The sequence below is a fragment of the Squalius cephalus genome, assembly GCF_949319135.1.
Source record: "Squalius cephalus genome assembly, chromosome: 13".
Taxonomy (NCBI): Eukaryota; Metazoa; Chordata; class Actinopteri; order Cypriniformes; family Leuciscidae; genus Squalius; species Squalius cephalus.
This window is the reverse complement of record NC_137134.1, coordinates 5,930,451-5,956,823: the sequence shown is the minus strand read 5'-3', so window position 1 is coordinate 5,956,823 and position 26,373 is coordinate 5,930,451. Positions and strand designations below refer to the sequence as shown.

At 41.3% G+C, this 26,373-nt stretch overlaps 2 protein-coding genes across 3 annotated transcripts in view; one reads left to right on the top strand and one right to left on the bottom strand.

The window, feature by feature from the left end:
• The window catches only part of mark1 (MAP/microtubule affinity-regulating kinase 1), a 59,561-nt gene extending 55,933 nt beyond the window's left edge, over positions 1 to 3,628 (top strand). For both annotated transcript variants that reach the window (XM_079889666.1, XM_079889667.1), the window contains one exon: positions 1,521 to 3,628. In XM_079889666.1, the coding sequence (XP_079745792.1) occupies positions 1,521 to 1,863 (343 nt within the window). In that variant the 3' untranslated portion in view covers positions 1,864 to 3,628. The remainder of the gene's footprint in view (positions 1 to 1,520) is intronic.
• Positions 3,450 to 26,140, bottom strand: LOC307169194 (uncharacterized protein). The gene is made up of 18 exons (XM_079889668.1): positions 26,004 to 26,140; positions 23,174 to 23,391; positions 22,991 to 23,048; positions 22,778 to 22,879; positions 22,513 to 22,677; positions 22,355 to 22,432; positions 19,689 to 19,763; positions 19,353 to 19,445; positions 18,982 to 19,101; positions 18,438 to 18,606; positions 11,055 to 11,101; positions 7,710 to 7,908; positions 6,761 to 6,921; positions 6,265 to 6,397; positions 6,011 to 6,167; positions 5,806 to 5,929; positions 5,466 to 5,655; positions 3,450 to 4,305 (listed from the first exon to the last, which is right to left on the bottom strand). Exons 2-18 carry the CDS (start codon positions 23,383 to 23,385, stop codon positions 4,145 to 4,147), a joined length of 2,244 nt encoding a protein of 747 aa, XP_079745794.1. The 5' UTR covers positions 23,386 to 23,391; positions 26,004 to 26,140; the 3' UTR covers positions 3,450 to 4,144.
• Between the last annotated feature and the right edge of the window lie 233 nt (positions 26,141 to 26,373).

Below are 26,373 nucleotides of genomic sequence, written 5' to 3'. Positions count from 1 at the left end.
TAGAGCGAAACCGTCTGCAGGTGTGGGCGCTAATATAGTTATCATTATCTTTCTAGCTATTGTTCTTGGTGTGACCTGGGGCCAGTTGCATAAACTTAGCCACTATGTTAAAGGGATACTTCAGCATTTAGCATTAAGTATCAGTAGAAAACCTGTAGTATTTTCGAATTACCGTGCTTCCCTCCCTCATATCCCCCTGAGACGAGAGATTTATGTATTTTTTGTCTGGAAAAAATCCTCCGATGACGCAAAAATTGTCGTTTTGCGTCATCGGAGGATTTTTTGTCCAGAGGCTAGAGACTACAGCCAGTAGTAGGAGCTGTCCCGCATGTTCTCAACCCGCCCATAGTGGGTGGGATCTCACTCACAGAATGTACACATAGTGTCAGCCGTCTTTCTTTGGAAGCTAAGCTAACAGGCTCTTGTTCTGTGGAGAAAGCTGAGTAGTAGAGGTTACCATCCTCTTTTTCCCGGACATGTCCGGCCGTCGAGATCGTCCAAAATGTCCGGGATTCGGCTTTTGCTTTCTGCAGTCGCCATTCATTGTTTACACACACACCTTTTGTTTCAATCTAACTGAATTCATTCCGATTGGTGAATCTGAATGTAGTGTTTACATGAATGCTAAACAAGTGATCGGTTGATGTGCATTTTTGCATTGCTAAGAAAATTCCCGCTCCTCCGTGAGAGATACGAGACCGGTGCGTCTCAGAGGTGTCGCTCATCAGTAATGACGCCACCGGCCTCGCGCCGTTCTCCCGCGGCCGTCAGCCTCGTCCTGCTCGCCACAGTAAACATGATGAATGGCGACTGTAAAAAGCAAAAGCCGAATCCCGGACATTTTGGACGATCTCGAAATCCCGGGCAGACTCGTCACGGAGACTCACGATAAAACGGCGTCTTTTAAGTTTCAAGTCAACTAGTAGCCTAGTCTAGTTGTTTAACTGTGCTCTCTTACCGGTAGGCGTGGCTTTGGGAGTGGCCTCGTAGGGAAGCAAGTGCATTCTGGGAGTTGTTGTCTTTCATCCACATGTGCCAAAAATACATTTTCTGGCTTTTCTCAGTCTAGTAGGCTCCAAATTCAAAAATAATTTGTGTAAATCATTTAATTAAATGACCCAATTTAAATACACATTCATCTTTCCAGAGGTGAAGTATCCCTTTAAGACTGTGTCTTAAGAACTAGTTTGACCAATTAGCAGTTAACCAAGGGCTTGCTTTCTCAATTTTAATTAGACCAATCTACCAATTTATGTAAATGACTTAAAAGTTAGGGGCAGTCTTGATGAAAAAATTGAGATGACTAACTTTTAAGGCTCGTCTAAGCTGTTTATGCAACCGACCACTGGTCTTAACTCTACAATACTCCGATCAGCAGACCTCACGGTTTACCCAGACAGCAACATCCGGGCCGTGTGGGATCCTCGTGCACCAGATCTGGGCCGACGCTGTTGCTGTCTGGGTAGTATCTGTGATGAAGATAAACCTGACACTCTGAACGCTTCTGTGTTTGTCATCAGGAGCGGATCCGGAGAACCCAAGGAGGAGGGTCGCGACTCGAAGCCGAGATCGCTGCGCTTCACCTGGAGCATGAAGACCACCTCGTCCATGGAGCCGGGAGACATGATGAGAGAGATCCGCAAGGTGCTGGACGCCAACAACTGCGACTACGAGCAGCGCGAGCGCTTCTTGCTCTTCTGCGTCCACGGAGACGCGCGGCAGGACAGCCTCGTCCAGTGGGAGATGGAGGTCTGCAAACTGCCCCGCCTGTCGCTCAACGGCGTCCGCTTCAAACGCATATCGGGAACCTCCATCGCCTTCAAGAACATCGCTTCCAAAATTGCCAATGAGCTCAAGCTGTAAGAGAACGGTTCGAAAAAATACGATGGGAAAAAAACACTAAAAAGGAATTTCGCCGGGAAGTCTGAGCGCCATTTTTGAGTTCCTGCTTCTGTAAGCTACTGCTGTAATGTTTAGTGGAGACTAAAAATACGAATGCAAAAAGATGAAAAAAACGCCCTCGCCCCGATCTTCATGACCTCTAGCATTATACGCCTGGTTAAAACAACCATCTTGCAATAATATCGAAACCCTTTCAGGGTCGGCAGGACAAAAAAAAAATCTGTCGAGCTAATTATCGTAACGAACTTCAAACCGACTTTTTCCACATGTACAGTTAAGATATAGAATGTTTTTGTTGTATTGAATTGATCATAGAGTTGTATAAAACAAGACTTTCAGCCTACTTATGTGGAGGTGTTGTATAGTCACTATTGGGCTCTGTACAGAAAAATTATGTTCAACGTGTCATACTTGTTTAGTTTGTTGCTTTTTTAGACTGACACCACCCAGTTTTAATCGTTCTTTTATATGTTCTCAACATTTGTTTATGCGACAATGGAAATTCTATTATTTTCTCACCCTCATCCGATCAAGCCCGTATGCTGTTATTGTTCATGAAAGACATTTCCATTTTGACCAGCTCCAAAAATGACAAAAAACACCACCATTTGTGTGCAATAGCCATGCATTACTTTGTATCAATCCAAAATTGTAAGTTGTTAATCACTGAAAATGTTCTGCGTTTAGTTTACTACTTTTGTATTCTATGGAGAAATAACAACATACAACGGAAGGACATGAGGGTAAGCAAATAATGACAGAACTTTCATTTTGGGTGAATTATCCTTTTAATTCAGAGTGAGAGTTAGATGTGATCATAACATCGGAGAATTAACGGCGAAGTGTTGTGTAGAGCAGGCGGTGTATTTCCCAGATGCGGATGCGTTGGATGTACAGATCAGCTAGAAAATAGCACATGAGCATCTACATTAACATTCCTGAGAGAACACACATCATCTGAAACACTGCAGTGTGTGTGTGTGTATGTGAGCCAGTTCAGAAACACTGCATTTCTCTTTCAGAATCCAGAACGTGAAAAGCTTCAACTAATAATAACTACAAGAAATTTATTTATTAAGCCAGTTTATGCCTTGTTTTATTACCTGTAGAAACTGTTCATCCAGAGAATGCATGACTTTTTTTTTTTTAAATGTAATTTGTTTTGTAATAAGTGGTGACGATGAAGATGATGATGATGATGATGATGATGATGGATTACAACCACTGGTACTTTCTACTAGTTCTTTTGTACTGAAGTATTGAAGGTTAAATGTGCAATGCTGTCTATGTTGTATTACTGTAATGCTGATTAAAGAGGTTGTGAGTGCACACTTTTGAGGGAAGATGAGGTAAAGTTAGCGTAGTGTGAGGAAAAGGACTAGTGACTAAACATAAGGGTAAAGCTGTGATTAAAGCTCAGAGAGGCGTTGAATGTTCGGATGTCAACTGTGATGTTCCATTTTGTGACGGTACATTTCCAGGACAAATTTCTTTTCTGTTTTTCAAAACGAAACTCTTCGGGAAGGAAGCTGAAGGCTGAGGATCTCCAAAAAAAAAAAATGCAATTAACTCTTCAACACATTTCGTCCTTCCACACACTTTTCCCATTTATTCTCTCGACATTGTACTGTACATTTCTGCGGAAAATCCCTTGGGCCACTGTGGTTCAACTTCAGTCCCACTGGAGCACATTAAAGCTTACTTGAAATGAGTCTTTGAACTAAAATGTTTTGTGTCCTTTTTTTTTCTCCCACTAACGTCATTGCAGTAATTATATCAAGCAATCTGTTGTTCTTGACCGAACACTGTTCTTCTGTTTTGCACATGATCATCTATGTTTAGGATATAGTACATTTTCTTGTCTGTTAACTGACGCAAATGCAACAAAAAATATATATGTGGGGTGAATTTCATTAACAGTACAAAGAAATTCCCTGTTCATATTTCAGCCCAAAATCGATCGAAAGAAAGAAATTAATTGCATTTATGGAAAATGTTGACATTTTTATGAAAATATGTGTGGGTGTAATGGCTATTACCAGGGTGTTTTTTCTTGAGATTCACTCTTAATGATAGAAACCAAAGGCGAATAAACCACTAGCTTCAAAAAATATTTTACAAACAAAGCAAAAAAGTGTCGAAAAGTCCCTTTTCAATCATAATGTTGATGAGAAGTGCAGACTTGTCCTCAGAGAAACGGCACTTCAGTTCTCACTCAACACAAGTCCTCCCGGCGGCTGCTTCACTTCTGAGACGGCACCAGGTCATCAATGCCGCTGTTGTTCTCCAGTCTTCTCTCCATTCGGATGAGAAGTTTGACCCCGTCCACCACTAGCTGGGTCAGCCCCACTTCATTAAACCCAATGGTCTGCAGGTTGCTGATTTTGTAGACGCCTGGAAAGCCTGTGTATTAAACATAATGCAACGGTTAAAGTTTGTTTAGAGTAGTTGAGTAGTTTGTTTTTTAATTTAAACAATCAGGTTAGTAGATCAATCATGCAAATATAACAGTGGCAGCTTCATTCTCATTTATGCATGACATTGAAATGTTGTTCTTGCCATCATCTTCATGAAGCAAATGGTTTTGTTTTACAAGCTTGGTGTGAATATCATCTGGGCAGAAATTGATTAATGTTGCATTGGATTTGAAGAAGAAATAGCAAAAATTAATTGATTGAAACTGGACACTGAGTACATTGAGCTCGACATGAGCCAAAAATGCTTCTATACCATTTTGATCAAAAGTTATTAAAAATGTTTTGGACTGTTTGTGGCACTAGAACATTTAAAATACCCCAGGAATACTGAGATCAGCCCTGATTAGTGTCCTAAATTTCACAGCCTTTTACATTGTGAACCTTTTACAGAAAAGTATTCTCATCTTTAGAGTAAGAACTAAAGTATGTCCGATATTCACCGGAATAAGGTGAATAGTATGAATGTAATCTGGGCGTGATGTATCCGCCACGTTGTCATTGTAATGTGACCTGCAGCGTTAGTCGCTTCACTGCCGTTCACAACCCGTCTGCTGTTGCCTCATGGGATAGTAAAGTGTCTATTACTATCTATTGTCTATTATCTAAGTGTCTATTATTATAGTAGATTGCGCATTTCAGAATTTTTGGTCATTCGGGTACTTTTTGCCTACTTTTTTTTTTACACGTACTGATAACACTTTACAATAAGGTTCATTATAAAGTTAACAATAGTTAATGTATTAACTAACAATGAGCACTACATTTGTTACAGTATTTATTAATCTTTGTTAATGGAAGTTAATAAAAATACAGCTGTTCATGTTAGTTCACAGTGCATTAACTAATGTTAACAAACACAACCTTTGATTTTAATAATGTATTAGTAAATGTTAAAGCTAATAGATTGTTCATTCTTAGTTCATATTAACTAAGGTAGTTCACTAATGAACCTTATTGTAAAGTGTTACCCTATTATTTTTACACACTGTTGGGAACTAGTCACATTTGAATGCAGCCTAATTACATTTCTATGTTAGACTGTGGCTGATATCATGTATGATTTTACACGAATGAGTTTAGCCATACTTGTTGCTTCCATCTGCAGTCGTAGTCTGTCCAAGATGTCATCCACGCGTTTGTTCTCGGCGAGATGTAGCAGTTTCACGGAGACACTCGCCTTCAGGCCTGTGCCCACCTCCGCAGGTGAGCTGACCACCCAGCCCAGGTGAGGCTTCCAGATGAACGGGTGTCTCCGTTTATTATACACTGCCTCCATCTAAAAAAAACACACATTTTAGATTTGTGGTGTGCGCAGCATAGACTATATAGGATATGGCATGCCTCAGGGTTCAGTATTAAGACCTTTTGTCTTCTCATTTAAAACATATCAACGTGATATTTGATAAGGTAGTCGATTGATATAAACCTTCAGCACATTGATGCAGATAGTTTTAAATGCTTCTTGTAAGCAAGCATCACTTCTATAAGACACTAGTTTCAGATGTTCTTCCATGTTCACCCAGACAGCCAGGGTCCCGTCCTTGCTCAACCTGATTGGAAGGCAAAAACATATAAGCAAAAATCGAATTGCTTAACATTTATTTAACCACAACTTATGAACCCTAACCAACCACAGGGCCCTCGCATCAGGCCAGTCACGAGCCACACCGATCTTTAACAGAGAAGATGGTGGAGCGTCCATCACAACCCCTCGGTCTTCACTCTCATGGCTGAGTTCATCTATGGAGTAAAGCCTTCCTGGCAGATCCTCAGCCAACTGCTCCAAAGCTACAACACAAGTACATTAGCATAAAGCTTGTCCATCTGAGCCAGGAGCAGGACTGGACACACCTAGGAGACCCATGATCATGTGTAACTGCAGTACCTGTTTTGGCCAGTGTGAGGAGCTGTCTGCGCTCGCCTCGGCTGCAGTGTGTAGGGAAGGAGTAATCCTCTACGCTGCGGCCCACAGTCACCTCACAACTCACAGCATACTCCTCGTCAAAGTCATCGCCTCCCTACACACACAAACACAGACTTTACTCTTCCACAGCATGCTGACACTACGGATTTAGCACTATCTCTCATGACTGTAGTACAATCACAAAATTTACCCTGTGAAGAAAGATTCTTAATGGAGAAGCTTCTCCTAAAACTATGTAAAATGTGAGTAAAATGACTGGCACAGCTAGTATGGAGCTGTAACGTCAAGTGGATAGCATAGCAGAGTTTATATCTGACTTATCATTGCACTTTGACATTGAGAAGACACAAGTCTTTTTCTCAGGTAAAACATCAGGATACTTCAGCAAATTTGGTCTCCATTTAATCTCACTGTTGAGACATTAAAGAGATGTTACTAGTTATTCTTTTCTTCGTACCTTCAGGTTGTCATAATTGAAGTCGCTCTCTTGCACAGTGTCGGAGGTGACCTTGTAGCCGTGGTAAGACTCAATAATACGGTCAAAGAAGTCACAGAACAGGATATATGACTGAGCATCTCCCGCTAAACAGCCGACTGCTTTCGGTCCTGTGGACTGATCTGTCAGACAAAGCCACACAAGATCCAAAATATAACATAAAAGGACAGGGTTTACAAATGCAAAGCATGATTAATATGTGCAAATATTGAGAGAAAGGTGTGTTTTGCATTCTCAGTGGTTGGACATTTATGGCAGAAAATGCATAACTTAAACATATTGTCAACCTTTTCCCTCACAGGGACCCCAAACAATAATAATAATTTAAAAAAGTCCACATAATTCAAACACCAAACAATGAAGTACCTTCATGAAACCCCAGGGGTCCACAGATATACGGACCAGGACCTGATATTCACTCGAGTCTCTTCAGTACTTATTTCTCTTTCTGTAATAAGTACTCTTTTTACAAGTATTCTTAAGTGTACATCTTTTTCACAAGGGTTCCCATGAGAAAAAGGACTAAATAAACATAGTAATGATGTCTTCAGATGTAAAAGTACAACAACAAAAAAAGTTTCTGTGAGGGTAATGGTGAACATTTACATGTAAACACAATAGAAATCAATGGAAAAATGAATAATACATGATTACATGTTCAAAGTCTTAACCACGTGATTTAGTGGATCATGTGTCATCTGTGTATTTGCACATCTTTTTTATTCTCATAGCTGGAATCATTCATTCAGAGAAGTGTTGGATGGGCTTCTGGTTTCATTTCTCTGCAGTCTAACGCCCGCTAACCGTTCGGTGGAGATTATGACTCATTCTATGAACTGACGGTTTGTGTGAAATGTGTAAAAACAACATTTTTGAAAATTCATCCAGTAAATGTCAAAGAATAACTCACCCGGATCCTCGAGTCCGGGGCGTATGATGTCATCAAAGATGACCCCGCTCTCCGTGGCCCGGTTGAACTGTCGCGTGTACATGTGCAGGTCCAGGATTCGGCCCATGAGGGTGCAGTTTCTGTCCAGGTTTGGGAACTCATCTTTAGGGGAACTTCTCTTCAGCTTGAACCTGCTCATAGGGTCACGGGGGAGTAAACTCTGGGCAAAACACAACATCAGATATTGCTATTAACATATTTTCATTTATTCATGCATGCACTGATATCACATCTACAGAAGCAGGATGGGTGACTCTTAATTTCGATGGTCCACTTTAGACATTCTACTAACTATAATTCACTAAATTAACGGAATGCATAGCTGATATTAAACAATTGGATGACTGATAATTTCCTACTACTTAATTCTGAAAAACAGAGTTTCTAATTATTGGACAAAAAACTTCCTCATGTAATAACCTAGAATACTGTCTAACACTTGATGGCTGCTCTGTTAAGTCTTCGTCGTCGGTTAGGAACCTGGGTGTGCTCTTTGATACCAATCTTTCATTTTAAAGTCACGGTTCTAGCATCTGTAAAACTGCATTTTTCCATCTTAAAATATATCTAAATTATGTCATATGCTTTCAATGAAAAATGCAGAACAATTAGTTCATGCGTTCATGACCTCAAGGCTAGATTATTGTAATGCTCTACTGGGTGGTTGCCCTGCACGTTTAATAAACAAACTACAGCTAGTTCAAAACGCAGCAGCTCGAGTTCTTACCAGAACCAGGAAGTATGACCATATTAGCCCGGTTCTGTCAAAACTGCATTGGCTGCCTATTAAACATCGCATCAATTTTAAAATATTGCTGATTACTTACAAAGCACTAAATGGTTTAGCTCCGCAGTACTTGAGCGAGCTCTTAACGCATTATAGTCCTTCACGTCTATTGCGATCTCAAAATTCCGGCCAGTTGATAGTACCTAGAATATCAAAGTCGACTGCTGGCGGTAGATCCTTTTCCTATTTAGCACCAAAACTCTGGAACAGTCTTCCTACCATTGTCCGGGAAGCAGACACACTCTGTCAGTTCAAAGCCAGATTAAAGACACATCTCTTTGACCTGGCATTCATATAATACATTACATTTCTATTACTCAAATCAGTTAATTGATTATTAGGCTGCATAGATTAGGTCAGCCGGACCGGGAACACTTCCTATAACACCTGATGTACTCGTTACATCATAAGAAGAATGGCATCTACGCTAATACTAGCCTTTCTGCTTATTCTGAGGTTTACTGTAGTCAGCCGGATCTGGGCCGTATCCAGACCTGATGGAGGACCTGCTCCTGGACACGACGACAACACATCCCTGAATTGTCAGCAGGGATTGTGTCAACTAGACTCTCCCCTGTGAAAGCCTTTCAGGCCTCCTCCCCTTCCCTTTCCCTCTGAAGAACCATTATCAAAATTGTTCCCATTCACATGGATCCATGGAAACTTGTAATTTGGCAATGTCACCTTATAAAGAAAGACTCTGTGTCCACGCACATACGCATTCAAAAGTGCATACCTATAGACTAAACACTTAAAGGAGAACTCCGGTCAATTTTAACACTGAGCTCATTTTTTTGTAAATTTGGAGTGCTGTCAATACAGAGAACAACGACAAAAATCGGTGTTGCCTACACCGTGTTATCCTCTTTTTAAAATTTGCACCCTGTTGACTTCAATGGTTGACAGTAGTCGATTGTCGAGTTCATGCGCATAGGTTATCACGCGCGTGAACTCGACAATCGACTACTGTGGACTTCGACCGAAAACAGGAAGTAAATACAGGTATGTGCGCTGGCTGAATTAACATCACTTTTATTAATATCTTTCACATCTACTGCAGTCAGATTCACCCGTGATCACTCTGAAGGAATCACTCACATGACCTGGGCACTTGTAATGACACATCAAGGATGTTAAGAGGCTAAAAGCAGGTTTAAAACTTGCCCCATTGAAGTCAACAGGGTGCAAATTTTAAAAAGAGGATAACACGGTGTAGGCAACACCGATTTTTGTCGTTGTTCTCTGTACTGACAGCACTCCAAATGTACAAAAAAATTAGCTCAATGTTAAAATTGACCGGAGTTCTCCTTTAATATGCATAAGCATGCCATCACCATTCTCACAGATTCACGTTTTTGAAGTTTACACGGAGAACAGTATCGTTTTCAAAACTTGTTTCAGAGTTTGTGTTTTCAGGCCACTAAACCTCATTGACGTGTAAATGAATGGCCAGAATGCATTAAACGTTTTCTGTTTTCTGTTAGAACGGTGTCGTGTTAGCGGCCCCTAAGTTACTAACTAATGAACTTTATCTGGACATTAACTTTATTCTGCTGTAAAGCCAAAACAATCTCTGTTACTTTATTTCCTATTATCACTGTAAAGCCGCTTTGAAACAGTCTGTATTGTAAAAAGCGCTATATAATTGAAGGTGACTTGAGTATCTTTGTAACTACATGTCAACTAACTCAGAGTATTAGTAGACGGTCTGCTTAATGTCTGCTAACTCTTTATTTTGATGCTTTATACGGTTTATTAATTTTATTTCAGTTTTTGCTTTAGTTATTGTATAAATGAAAATGACAAAGTTTGCCTTGACAACTAGAGTTTAAAAAACAATATATTTTTTATATTTAAATATAACAGTTGTTTTATTTCAAGTAACTAAAATGTTTTTTGATAACAATTTACTTAAAGCTTTTATTTATAATACATTATTAAAGTATTTTTAATGCATTAATTACACCTTGCAATGCACCTTTTAATGCATTGTATGATTTAATTAATAATTGTAGCTAAAACATTAGAATACTTGTCTATTCATTATTACACTTTTAGTTTGGATTAAAAAAACAGGACAAACAACCAATTTTAGATGTAACAAGGAATCTGCATATATTATAATGCATTTCCACGTTGGTTACAATTTTTCATGTAAAGATATATTGTATTATAACATTCTTTATGAATTCCTTTATAATGCATTATACATAAAGGCTTTAAGTAAAGTGACTGTTTTGTTTTTTAATGATTTTAGTTCTGAACTGAAATAACGCTGATGTCAACAGTGTTCACAGTGCATTAGAAATGAACATTGCTTTGTTGTGAACCAAACCTGCCAAAACTGGTCAAGGTTGTGCAGAGAGAGGACGTGGTTGTGGCGATCCATTCGAGATCACGGAACAAAGCAAACGCCTGGCAGCACTCTTTTTTTTTTTTCTCGTCCGCAAACAGACAAAGAGTACGGGACTTTCCACAAGCTGGGTGTAAATGGGTTTGGTGTTTGTGAAGGGGAATACCTCCAGCACAGGCCTGTATTTCGACTCCTTCGGGTGCTCAGTAGGTGCTGAAACACAAATCAGACATGAAACATCAAATACCTCCACGCAAATGCCACACAACGATTCTGTTTGTGTCTAAAATGAGTAGTTAATGGACTAACTCAGTTCTGATGTTCATCGCTACATCTCCACCACAAGCAATGGCATCCCATGCATCCAAAATGTGACACTTACGCTTAATCATCCACATTTTCTCTCTCTTCCACATCTTTGGAGCTGTTTTGTCTGAAAAGCGTACAGATCCAGTGTCCAGCCGACAACAGCTAGACGTTAGCTGTAGACAATATCTATGAATAGCTAGTGGGGCTCATCGTCATATGAGCGGCTATTGTCCCGTCGCCCACCACACAAAGCACGAGCACCCATGCCGGTGTCAGGTTGCCCGCCTGTAATAATGTGCCTATTTATATGGTTGTGTCAGGATCATACTTCACATTGAAGCTTGAGGGTTGGGTACAAACACTTTCAATGTAGGTCTGCACATTATTGGGGACCAGTGGAGAAGAAATTTGTGGGATATAACAGAGGAAATGGATATGAAGATTGCATGCTCTGAGAAAATATACACACACAATATGTGCACATGTGATCTAGGTGTGAATTCTGGGCTTTCAAAATGTGCACAACTGCAACATATAACAGGGATTACTTTACTAATAAACAAATGTAAGGCTAGACTTTATTTCAATAGTTTACTTTAGACATTTTTCTAACTATACGTAACTTTGTGACTTCATGTCAATGAACTCTCGGTAATATGCAACTACATGTCAACTAACTCTCATTAGAGTATTAGTAGACTGTTAGGGTTTGGGTTAGTGGAATAAGTTGACATGTAGTTGAAAAGTTACCAATAGTTAGTTGAATGTGTGTTGAAGGAGAATCAAAATAAAGAGTTAGCAGATATTAAGCAGACAGTCTACTAATACTCTAATGAGAGTTAGTTGACACGTAGTTTCAAAGTTACTTATTGTTAGTAGAATGTCTAAAGTGGACCATCAAAATACAGTGTTAACGAATGTGAAATAAAAAAATATATAAAAAAAACAGAAGTGCACAACAACAACCATCATCCATCTAGGAATCAAAATAGTGAAGAGGTCCATGTTTTTGTCCACTAGAGGTAAAGTAACACTGTTGTTCATGTGAATTGTTCTTAACAAAAGTGATTGCATGATGTTAGTTGTCCAACGATTACCAAAAGTCAATTGACTAATGATTGGAATGAAAGATCTATCCATTAAGTGGAAAAATAGTTGTTTTTTTAGTACTTATTTCGTAATTTGATTCAAAATGACCTTGCATATATGTTTAGTGCATAGGCCCACTTCTCTACAATTAACATGGAAAAGTGAGTGAGGAACTGGTGGTAGAATGGACTACCTATTTGGCAAGAAATGTGAAAAATAATTCAATTCACTTCGCTTCTGATTCTTGTCTCCTTTGTAAAGTTAAGCAAATGTTTTTTTAGATATGTTAGAACATGCCGGTTATACACTGGGATGCCTTATTAAACCAGCAAGCTATTCAGACAGATAGCTATTAATATTGTCAGCTGAACTAACTTTAACTTAAAAACAATAACAGCCATGACCAATGAGCTTAAAAAAAAACCTTTTCCACAACAAATGCTGTAAGGATAGCATCCAGCATCAAGAACCAATGTTTGAAGAGTCCAGATTTTCTTTATTAACTCAAGTGGTAAGTCAAAAACAATCATTTACAGCATTGCTGTCTTCAGGACACAACAGAGAGGAGGAAAAGCAAGTAAAAAAAGATGAAAATTCAACCTATTTTCTAAATGTGTGTTATTGACCTTTGATATTTCATCAATGCATCAATTTTTAAAGTTGTAGAGACAGAGAAACAGGGGAGAGAGACTGGGATGGGAGATCAAGACATGACCCAGGGTCTCCAAACGTGTTGCGCTACGATCTGCACCAATCACTATGACAAGATGAGCTCCCTTAAGCAAGACCCACTGACCCGCGCTGCAGAAACGGATCTGGGCTGGAAATAGCCAGTAACCATCATAACTTCATAAACAATTATACTGTAGGCCTTTTGGAAACACTTCATACTCTTCTCATGTGCAGAATTTCATTCATGCACATGCAAACTGATATTTTTATAAATATGGCACATATGAGCAGTACATTCAGAACCTTCAGTTGATTTGAAATGATTCAGACTGATTCAGATCTGTGCATGTAAACATGACCAGTGTTACTACAACAAATGTCTTCACCCGAATATTATGTGACACTATAGGGATTCCTCAAATCCGGTCCTGGAGGGCCACTGTCCTGCAGAGTTTAGATCCAACCCTAATCAATAGCCACGTTTCCACCGAAAGGAACTTTTTTCACAGTAACTTTTCCCCCCCAGACCTGTTACTGTTACGTTTCCACCGCGGTCTAAAGAACCGTGAAGATTAGGCAAATTAGTGGTGACTTAGTGCGACTGCTCATCCCAGTCGTATTTTGTTTCAAAACTCCCTTGTTTTGATTCGAATAGCAAACAACTCTCACTGCACAACAGACTTTTAAAAATGGTGGTTGAAATAAAATGCTGCGTGGACTCAACCAATCAAAATGCTGCGTCAACTCAACCAATCAGCATGTTCAGCGCCCAAGTCCCACCCCCGAAAGTCAGTAGCACCTCACTGCAGTACACGAGATCCAGGGGGCGGAGTTGGATCCAGATCTAAGTGGTGGAGATTGGTAGGTTTAGGGGTGGGTTTAGGGATCAGGGGGTGGAGATGGGTAGGTTTAGATCAGGGTTCACCAATCTCGATCCTGGAGGGCCGCTGTCCCTGCAGAGTTTAGCTCCAACCAGCTCCAACACACCTGTTTGAAAGTTTCTAGTATGCCTAGTGAGACCTTGATTAGCTGGTTCAGGTGTGTTTAATTGGGGTTGGAGCTAAACTCTGCAGGACAGCGGCCCTCCAGGACCGAGATTGGTGAACCCTGGTTTAGATATATGTAAGGTGGGAGGAGTTGGATCTGGATCTAAGTGGTGGAGATGGGTAGGTTTAGATATATGTAAGGTGGGAGGAGTTGGATCTGGATCCAACTCCTCCCCCTGGATTTCATGTTCTGCAGTGAGGACCATCTCCCGAAAGTGGCTGAACTTTGAGAAAGTGCTACCTCGTGAGCAGGGACTTTCTGAGGGGGAAATTTTTACGCGGTTCAACTTCGACCCTGGTTCAACACAGCTGTGAGTCCCACCACAAAGTCCCTAGTTCCTGGGGGAAGTTCCTGCGGTGGAAACGCAGTTAAACACACCTGGACACACTCTTCAGAGTTACAGGTAAGTGAGTTTTATCCGGGTTTGAGCTGAACTCAGCGGGGCAGGACTTGAGGAATCCTGCTATAGTGACTCCAGGACACTGTTTTGGGAGCGCTACAAGTCCTCTAATCCAGTCGTGTCCACTTTTACTTTGATGAACAGTGTGTCGTCTCTCACATACGTGGCGTTCCGTGGGACCTCCAGATCACTGTGGGATATGAATCGTGGGAATCCTGTGGCCACATTAGCATCAGATGTTGGCCGACTAAAGCTATCGCTGGAATCAGGGATGAAAGTACTGCTCAAGTGGTTCCTAGTGGCGCTTTGATCCAGCAATGTTAACGTTGTGGTCTGACGAAACGGCCATGGTAAGAGGGAGTCGAAGTCTCCGCGCATTATCGTGACATAGAGCGACATGTGAGTGCCTCTCCCTGAGTTGTCCCCACCAAGGTAAGCCCGCAGGCTAAGCTTGTAGCCGCTACGACTGGTGTAGAAGGGGGTCGAGTTGAGGACGATGCCAGCTTCTTTCCGGTGCCAGTAGTCACGCACTTTCCAGATGAGCTTCCCATCAAAGGAGGTGGACTCGAGCTGGCGGACACGCTGCTCGTTACACTGCAGCTGTTCCACGTGGATGTCTAACAAACGTGTATGACGTTGACACGTCTGCTCTAACGCACCTGAGGGACACAAACACATACACAGCTCCTGTTACAGCTCTATAAAGAGGATACATCTGGATATTACTGTATTGTGTGAGGCTGGTAATAAATCTATAGCACTATTTGGACGGGATTAGTTGAACATGGAGAGGTGGGGTAATGTAATTATTACCAGAGCTTCTCAGTGATTTCAGTCCTGTTCTAATGTGCATCTCAGTGATCATTACGGACAATGTCAGTGAAGATTAATGCGACTTTTACCTTCAGTAAAAAGGTCCGGAAAAATTACCTCAGGTAATACTAATCCCGTGCGAATAGACCGACTGTAAATATGTACGTGAATATTTCATGCTTAAAAGTAGTTTTCTGCGGGTTTTTTTTTAGTATGGAGGTGTTTGAAGAAGCATTCAGTTGCGTTCTAGACGCTGGGACAAGTCTGTGGCAAAACTCAAGTGCTTTCCACATACCATTCAGATCAAAAAGAAGATCGAAAGCACTTGATGAAACTTCTTTTAGCATTAGCTAAATGTTAGCCTATTACCAACATAATCCAGTCTGAATTTAATGAATACATTGTTTAACTGGACCTAACTGTTTTATTTGTATATATAAATATAGGATGTTCGCGCACATATCAGTAAGCAACGTAATACACACATAACGACAGGAGGGTGACGGCGGTGTGTAAACTGAGTTACCCCTCCCACTTCTGCTAGTTTTACTGAGATTTCTTAACCCGTGCGAATTGGCCATTAATATTACAGACGTCCTGTGGTAAAATTGTATTACTCCATCTACCCTTGTTAAACTAATCCCGTCCGAATAGGGCTAAAGACTAGAAACAAACTCTGTAATTTATTGTTCTGAATCTGTACAGGCTGTGACACACCAAGCCAACGGTTGGCTGTTGGACAGCTGTCGTTAAGGGTTTAGTTTTTTTATGTGTTCTGCACCGTTAACACTAGTTGGACAACCAATAGTGGCTTTTCGGCCAATTAAGATCATTCTGATTAGCTGTTTGGCGTAGTGAACCAGTGCAAAAGCAAGTAAATGTTGAAGTAATGAGGGCACGCAGATTTTTCATCTTCATATCATCTGTGAATATTTTCAACCAATCCGCCTGTGGTGAGTGAGACTGGTGTGAAACCTATTCATATATTCGAAGTCCTAGCTTTTCCAGTTTCCCTTTTTGATGGACGAATACAGACTACTGGTTTGGAGAGTTATTTCCTCTCACGCAGGTTTAGAACATACAGGCTAGTTGGACATTGAATGTAGTTTTTGCTGGGTTCAAGCGCAAACTTGTGGTCCAGACTCAGGTGACATGAGGCAAGAGTCAGCTTTCAAAACCACTGCTTCTTTGATGGTGGTTTGGTGTGTCAGGGCCACACCAAATGTTATTATTCACTGAACACAAAAGTAGAAATTTTAAACAATCTTCTCACTCCTCTTTTCCCACAGTTCTTGGTAACCACATCTGTCAATCTCCAAAAAGGAAGTTCGAATTCAAACGCTTTGACTGGTCTCGTGATAAAATGACATCAGTGACATCCAACCTGGCCTGACGCATCAACATGCTATTTTGAATCTGACAGACATGAATGAGATTTCAGAGCTTTGATTGAGGGGAAGATTTTCAGGCTAATATTTTTGTCAGTTATTATACAGCTTTAGAAATCGTGGAATTTAGTTACAGTTATTTTTCTGGACTACTTTTATCATACTTTTTGGTGTTTGACAGACATGGTCACAATTTACTATCATGGTATGGAAACTGACTGTGTGCTTTATTTTGCGTTTCACTGAAAACTAACAACTTAGCTTTAACCAGGGGTGCCCAGTCCTGGTCCTGGAGGGCCACTTTCTTGCAGAATTTAACTCCAAACTGTTCCAACAGACCTATCTGGAGGTTTCTAGTACTCAAGGGCGTAGATTTGGTTTGAACATTGGGCGGGTTGAAGTTTGGGTTCTGCATATTTTTCATGTGATCATGGTATACATATTGAGGGGGTTGTAATGCATAGATTTAAATATTGGGGGGTTATCTCCCCCCTAACCCCCCCACAAATTACGCCCCTGCTATTACTCCTGAAGTCCTTGATCGGGTTTAATTGGGGTTGGAGATAAACTTTGCAGTTAGGAGGGCTCAAGGAACAGAATTGGACACCTTTAAAAGTTCTTGCATTACTGCGACCAGGGCTGGCGGAAGTGCTGGGCAAACTGGGCAATTGCCCATGGCGCCAGACACTAGAGGGCGGCGCACCATGATGAGCACGAACATCTCAAACTTGTGAAGAACTATCTGCGATCAACAATGGCTACGTTTACATGCTACCAAATAATCCATTAAGCCTTCATGTAAACACTAATTGATCCGATTGAGCTCGATCCAAATTAAATTTCTTTGTAATTGAAAGGGTTGGTTTATTCCTTTTCTAATCCGATCGAGATAACATGTAAACATAGCAAGCGTCACAAGATCATTTGAATGGATCAGCTGAAATTTCAATTGAGCACCAAATCTGTCGCAAATTGGATTACTCCAAGATAATTGAAGAGTTCGCAGCAGCCAAAGCAAGAAATGTCTTCTTTTAAATGGTGAGTCAACTGTATTAATTCATTACACGTGTCTTAAGTCAACATTAGGGGTCAAAATGTGATAAATTGGCCTTTTTTCTCTTAAAAATTTGAATGTAGGGGGCGGCATATTCCTATTTTGCCCAGAGCGCCGTATTGTCTTCCCCCGGCCCTGACTGGACAACAGCAAACCTCAAAAGGGCAACATAGTAGCCTTCAAATGTCTAAACCAGTAAAAACTACATGAGCTGACCTTTGGCCTAAAGGTAAAGCTGGCTATAGAGGACCATTTGTGCTACCAACCTGCAGAAATTACTTCCAACCCTAATCAAACAAAAAAAAAGTACTACTGTTTTCAGTACTACTTGAAAACAACCGCCAGGTGTGTTGGAACTAAAGTCTGCAGGAAGGTAGTCCTCTATGAGCTGGGTTAGCCACCCCTGGTTTACTCTAATGCCCACTATATCTCTCCTTGCAATAAGACCATTTTCCAAACTGCTTGTCCTATGTCGAGTCATGGGGTTGTTGGAGCCTGTTCTAGCATCACAGGGGTTACTCACACCTATGGGCAATTTAAAGTCAGGAACAGCCTTCTTACTGATGTTCGGGAGCCTACTCAATCTCTTAGTTAAAATCCCATCTCTTTGACCCACCTAAAGGTCATGGGTTTTGAACACAATCTGTGAAACTGAAGCCAAACACCTTTGCATTCACAAACGTAGAAGAGTGCGTTTCAAGTTTCACCCATCTTGTTCAGTAGCTCTCTACAAGTAAACAGTGTCAACATTCATGTGGCCAATCAGACTCGACTCACCCAGATGTTCCCTGAGGCTTTCAGTGACGGCCACCTGCTGTCTGAGCGAGTCCAGTGATGCCCGCAGGCTCGGGATCTCTTCGCTTAACTCAGACCCCAGAACGCCCCGCAAATCCCGCAGTTCACGCTGCACACTGCAGATCCGCACCCTCTGCTCCTCCACAGACCTCTGCCACACAAACACAGATCATTCAGCACACTCTGACCACATACCAAAATATCCTCCACAGGTACGCATGTTCAGGATGTGAATTTAAATACTGAAGCTAGTCAAGCTCTTAATCACCACTATGACCAAGTACTGTACTGGCAATAATGAGTTAATGTATAATGAATGGTGATAACTTGATTTCCTAAATAGGAATCATAATTTACACTTTTACACAAAATTATTGTTGCTATATGTTCAGATAACAGGTCAACTTGGGGGGTGGGGTCGGAGAGCTGTTCCTTTAACTTGCCATTGAATTTTATGGATTCTAAAATTACAGGACAATCATCGGTTTTGCACTTAGTAGCTTGACTGAACTCAGGGTTTCTTTACCTGTAAGGTAGTAAGTGTGCTGTCACACATGGTGACATCTCTGTCCAGACTGCTGACCACAAGACTTTTGTCCTTCAGCGCCCCCTGTTGGACGATCATATCCTGCTGCAACTGTTCCACCTACAACCAGGACCATTTTTATATTACATTGAAGATTTGTAATTAAGCAATAAGCTACAAGAGACAAACATGAAGCAATTCGTTTCAGCATCTCTTAAGTAATGAAATTCCAAAGAACACACATTTTCATTCGTTTCTATATCCCTTTTATTATAACATTTGATGGGATGTACTTAGAGATAATGTTTCATAAACCAGAATTACTCCGTTTCATTTTGTATTTTGCATTGACATGCAAAAACATTTCATACCTGTTTCTCAAGTTTGGTGTTACTTTCCAGGACAAGCCGAACATGAGAACTGAACTCTGTGTTTTCATGAATTTGCACTTTCCCTCTTTTATCCTGGATGAAAGACAGAGTTCAAAGGCTGAGATCTCCAAAGCCTACGTATTTAACGACGAGGGCAGCATTTCCCAAAAGCATAGTAAGCCTAAGTAGATTGTAAAACCACTGCCACCAATGGACTCTACAATCAACTTAGCTCACGATGCTAATGAGAAATGCAGCCTAGTTCATTAAATAGGACAACACTGATAAAAAAGACACTTTCACTTGTTTCAGTGTTGAATTTGAATGTGTTCTTACTCTGACTGTGCAGCCATAGTTTTTATAAATGCAGTCCGTCTCCACTTCAGGACACTCATCAGCATGCGCCTGCAGCTGCAATGGGATCAAAAAGCAGCAATGAGCAAATTAAGTCTGGTAATCAGCTTTTTACAGAGCCCCTAAGGGGACATGGTGATGGAAAAATATGAGTTGTGAGGAAATATAACATTCACGAGTTCACATTTAAATATAATCAGATATAGTATAAAGTATGCATATTTGGTGTGCTATCCGAGGAAAGGGCTCTGAGATCTGCATTTGGCCCGAACCCAGAGAACTCCCCTCTGGCTGTTATAGGAATAACTGAGGCTGAGGAGTTGTGGTGGAGGAAGCATGCTGGAAAAACTGTTGTGGAACAGAGGTAAATATGATGAGGTACTTCCTTTTAATGTGTTAGACTTCCGTTTTGCTAGCCGGTAGGTGAGAAGCCATGTTAAGGGAGCACGCACAAAACACTATTAAACACCGTGATGGTTAATATTTATCACACCCGCGGTGGGGGGATGAAAAGAAGAAGTAGCCTGACATCTTATCAGAACAGCAGCAGCTCGTTTAACTAATGCTATCTCAGCATATGCTGAGAGTTTGGGTTGCTTATGACGTTCAAATGTGCTCCATTTTGATAACATAAATGATCTATAAACCCATGCCAACACAGGAGAATACATCAATGTGTTTCTATGCAAACTGTTCATTCATCGCGACTTTAAAATAAAAGCTTAAAACCTCATGAGTCTGTCCACATATTGTTCAAGAAATTAGCTAAACTTTGTAAGCAATGGTTCTCGGGGAACGCAAAGGTTTAGTGAACGAACGCAAAGGTTTAGTGAACGAATGCAAAGGTTTAGTGAACGAACGCAAAGGTTTAGTGAACGAATGCAAAGGTTTAGTGAACGAACGCAAAGGTTTAGTGAACGAACGCAAAGGTTTGGCGAGGGAACACAAAGGTTCTCAGGGGAACACAAAGGTTCTCAGGGGAACGGAATGGTTTGACGAGGGAACACAATGGTTTGGCGAGGGAACACAAAGGTTCTCGGGGGAACACAATGGTTTGACGAGGGAACACAATGGTTTGGCGAGGGAACACAAAGGTTCTCGGGGGAACACAATGGTTTGACGAGGGAACACAAAGGTTCTCGGGGGAACACAATGGTTTGACGAGGGAACACAAAGGTTCTCGGGGGAACACAATGGTTTGGCGAGGGAACACAAAGGTTCTCAGGGGAATGCAATGGTTTGGCGAGGGAACACAAAGGTTCTCAAGGGAACACAATGCTTAGGCGAGCAAATGCAAAGGTTCTCGGGGAACACAATGGTTTGGCGAGGGAACACAAAGGTTCTCAAGGGAACACAATGGTTTGGCAAGGGAACACAAAGGTTCTCGGGGGAACACAATGCTTAGGCGAGCAAATGCAAAGGTTCTCGGGGGAACACAATGCTTAGGCGAGCAAATGCAAAGGTTCTCGGGGGAACACAATGGTTTGGCGAGGGAACACAAAGGTTCTCAAGGGAACACAATGGTTTGACGAGGGAACGCAAAGGTTCTCAGAGGAACACAATGGTTTGGCGAGGGAACACAAAGGTTCTCAAGGGAACACAATGCTTAGGCGAGCAAATGCAAAGGTTCTTGGGGGAATGCAATGGTTTGGCGAGGGAACACAAAGGTTCTTGGGGGAATGCAATGGTTTGGCGAGGGAACGCAAAGGTTTTCAGAGGAACACAATGGTTTGGCGAGGGAACACAAAGGTTCTCAAGGGAACACAATGCTTAGGCGAGCAAATGCAAAGGTTCTTGGGGGAATGCAATGGTTTGGCGAGGGAACACAAAGGTTCTCAAGGGAACACAATGGTTTGACGAGGGAACGCAAAGGTTCTCAGAGGAACACAATGGTTTGGCGAGGGAACACAAAGGTTCTCAAGGGAACACAATGCTTAGGCGAGCAAATGCAAAGGTTCTTGGGGGAATGCAATGGTTTGGCGAGGGAACACAAAGGTTCTCGGGGGAACACAATGCTTAGGCGAGCAAATGCAAAGGTTCTTGGGGGAATGCAATGGTTTGGCGAGGGAACACAAAGGTTCTCGGGGGAACACAATGCTTAGGCGAGCAAATGCAAAGGTTCTTGGGGGAATGCAATGGTTTGGCGAGGGAACACAAAGGTTCTCGGGGGAACACAATGCTTAGGCGAGCAAATGCAAAGGTTCTTGGGGGAATGCAATGGTTTGGCGAGGGAACACAAAGGTTCTTGGGGGAATGCAATGGTTTGGCGAGGGAACACAAAGGTTCTCGGGGGAACGCAAAAATTTAGCGAGTGAATGCAATGGTTCTCAGGGGAACGCAATGGTTTTACAAGCAAACGAAAAGGTTGTCTTGAAAAAGGATAGGAACTGGTATTCCGTAGAATATAATATAAATGTAAGCTACACTCATGATAAGTGCAGATAAATACGTATTTAAAGCCACTGAGCCCCTAAGGGAACATGCTGATGGAAAAAATATAAGATCACTGTGTCCCCATAGAGGCTCCATATTAATCTGAAGAGAGCAATACAAAAGATTTGCAAAAAGGCACTAGGTGCACATTCATCACAATAAGAACTTTCTAAAAGTGGTGCTCTCCTGGAGTAAAGTATCTGACTGAGTCACACCTTATGTCTTTTGATCATCTGCAGACACTTGTTGGTACAGGCGACTTCAACTTCCGGGCATGAAGTCTTCTGGTGGGCCTGGCATAGTTCAGAGGAAAGATTAGAAACAAACACACCTAAGATGACTATGCACTTCTGAGACACGGAAGCGTTCTGACCAGCAGTTGGGATACGGGAAAAGACTGCCTGCAGTAGTGGCAGGAATCCAGGCGGAAGGAACAGACGTTCTTCTGATGGTCCATTAGGGTTTTGCGTAACACAGTGTCGGTGCACCCTGAGTTGGAGCATCTAATGCGCTCATACTGGCAAGCTTTTAGATGATCCTGAGAAAGAGAGGTAGAACTGATATTGCTCAGCTCTGAAAGATGGAAACAGTTTTTCATCATCAATTTACAGCATATTACGTCACGTTTTGCCCTTTACCTGCAGGTTACATAAAGGAACCCTCTGCTTACAGTCTGGGGCATTGGTGCAGTAGACGTCTAAGTTTAGCAGTTCCCTTTTACAGCAGTTGTCCTGAAAAACCTGCAAGGATTGGAATTGCTATTCAGTGGAATATAATGGAAAATTAAGCCACACTCATGATACGTGCAGATAAATAGACTACTTATTTAAAAAAAAGTTATATTATCTCACCTCCTCAGGTTTTATAGGACTGCTGTCTAAAGGACATTTCGAACTTCCCCCATTTTCACTGAAAATAAGAAAGTTTACACATTGCCAAATCATTTTAGACACTGAAAGTAATATCGGTTCAAAGTCATGTTTATCTTGGCTGATATACAACAAATTGTATAATAACTGATACATTTTTCTTACATGTATGCCTTTACGCACTGAGCACAGAAGATGTGCCCACAGCCCGTCTGGTGAGGGTTCAGGACGATCCCACCGCAGGACGGGCACACGAACTGTTGCTCTAGCCTCAACACGAAGCGGAGAGTGCGATTGGTCAGAACGGATTCCAGCTCCCATGACCTCATGGACTCAGAGCTCGAGAACCCGGGAAGCTCGTTCTCCTCTGTGGCCATGGACACCTGGTGACATTACCAGAAGGTAATGTTAGTTCTGACACAATAATTTATAATTGTTAAATACAATTCTGTTTAATGTTTCTTTTGTTATTAGCAACTTTAAAGTTGATCTTTATATCAAAGTTATATATGTAAGGGATAATCCATGGCTAGCCCTGCATTAAATGAAAGAACAGCTAGCCGTGGATTATATGTGTGTGTGTGTGTGTTTCAGTGATAACAGCGCATTAAAGTAGAATGCTGATTAAATTGATTGTTCACTAAACGGTTTTATTTCACACCTTCCAGCCAATCAGAATCAAGTATTCAAACACACATGGTATAAATTTACACTCACCTAAAGGATTATTAGGAACACCTGTTCAATTTCTCATTAATGCAATTATCTAATCAACCAATCACATGGCAGTTGCTTCAATGCATTTAGGGGTGTGGTCCTGGTCAAGACAATCTCCTGAACTCCAAACTGAATGTCAGAATGGGAAAGAAAGGTGATTTAAGCAATTTTGAGCGTGGCATGGTTGTTGGTGCCAGACGGGCCGGTCTGAGTATTTCACAATCTGCTCAGTTACTGGGATTTTCACGCACAACCATTTCTAGGCTTTACAAAGAATGGTGTGAAAAGGGAAAAACATCCAGTATGCGGCAGTCCTGTGGGCGAAAATGCCTTGTTGATGCTAGAGGTCAGAGGAGAATGGGCCGACTGATTCAAGCTGATAGAAGAGCAACTTTGACTGAAATAACCACTCGTTACAACCGAGGTATGCAGCAAAGCATTTGTGAAGCCACAACACGCACAACCTTGAGGCGGATGGGCTACAACAGCAGAAGACCCCACCAGGTACCACTCATCTCCACTACAAATAGGAAAAAGAGGCTACAATTTGCACGAGCTCACCAAAATTGGACAGTCGAAGACTGGAAAAATGTTGCCTGGTCTGATGAGTCTCGATTTCTGTTGAGACATTCAGATGGTAGAGTCAGAATTTGGCGTAAACAGAATGAGAACATGGATCCATCATGCCTTGTTACCACTGTGCAGGCTGGTGGTGGTGGTGTAATGGTGTGGGGGATGTTTTCTTGGCACACTTTAGGCCCCTTAGTGCCAATTGGGCATCGTTTAAATGCCACGGCCTACCTGAGCATTGTTTCTGACCATGTCCATCCCTTTATGACCACCATGTACCCATCCTCTGATGGCTACTTCCAGCAGGATAATGCACCATGTCACAAAGCTCGAATCATTTCAAATTGGTTTCTTGAACATGACAATGAGTTCACTGTACTAAAATGGCCCCCACAGTCACCAGATCTCAACCCAATAGAGCATCTTTGGGATGTGGTGGAACGGGAGCTTCGTGCCCTGGATGTGCATCCCACAAATCTCCATCAACTGCAAGATGCTATCCTATCAATATGGGCCAACATTTCTAAAGAATGCTTTCAGCACCTTGTTGAATCAATGCCACGTAGAATTAAGGCAGTTCTGAAGGCGAAAGGGGGTCAAACACAGTATTAGTATGGTGTTCCTAATAATCCTTTAGGTGAGTGTATTTTCACATTCAAAATTAAAAATATTTCTCGCTACAAGGATATAAATCTAACCAGGTACCAGAAAGTTCAGTTTTCTGTGAAAATATTTAATATAATACTAAATTAATGTTATACTATAATAATTGTTTTATTCAAAATGTACACAGTCATCCTGTTAGTCTTTTATAACATCACTTGAACTAGCCGGCTCCTTTTCCTGTTTAGCTCTCACAGCAATGGATTTTTTAAAATTATTTTTAGTTTATCACAGTCACAAACATTACACTCTTGTTTGAGTAAATTACAAAAATGCCACCATCGAGCCCTCGCTGAGCAATCTTTTTATTTCCATCCTGTTTATTTTCTTGCCATTACGTAAGCAATGAATTTATCATTTAAATTGTTCCATTTCACACAGTGAGATTGTAGATCAAATACATCATGAGTGAACAAATGCGCACTATGCAATGCAATCTAATTTGTTAACTTGGGACATAATTAAGCAAGTGGGTTACAGTTAACAGCGTTGACCGTTTAATTTGACTTGCTTCTTAGAAGTGCGATGGTGCTACACTTATCACTTCCAAATATCTTTTCACCTCCACCCCAAAACATAAGATAACCTGATTAAAATCATTGCAGTGTTCACACAGGATGAAGACGCTATTATGGCCAAGTGTTTTGAGCGTTTATTATTTTCAAAGCATTCCTAGTTTTACATAATGCAGCTTTTAAAGCAACGAGAAGTCTGTTCCTGAGAGAGAGAGAGAGAGAGAGAGAGAGAGAGAGAGAGAGAGAGAGAGAGAAAGAGAGAGAGAGAGAGCGCGCGAGAGAAACATATGGGGAATCCCCAGTGCAAGAACATGACACTATGTATCTATACTTTAAGTAAAAAGCATTTGTTCTCACATGCCTTAATAAAGCGAGTGAATTAGTCCGGCTTCGCGTGGTTATCGTGTAAACACAACAATAACAATAACGCAATTATAGCCATGTATTTCACATTGAAACATTTACTTTCGCTTTACACTACCAGCAATATTATTCGCAGTATTTATTTTAAAATGCATGGGAATACATACCTGATGGTTTTAATAGCTCATTTTGACTAGTGTGGTTGAGCGTTCAGTGGATATAATCCTGAGAAACACTGTTTGACAGTTACTCGGCTCTCAGCGCTCAGTGCCGATGCACCGAGGACGTCACTCTTATTTCGGGCGCGCTGCCACGAGATTAAAAGGAACGGAACACGCATTGACCAATCCTACTACGGCAAAGGCCGGGCTCATGAATATTAATGAGGCAACGTCACGGGATGTTTACCACGTAAGGTCTCATGAATATTCATGAGGGAGGTCTTGGCGATAGTAGGTTTCATAAATTTGTGGACGGAAAGCGCATTGCAGGAAGTTTCTATAAACGAAATTATTACAGAAATAGAATGCGGTTAAA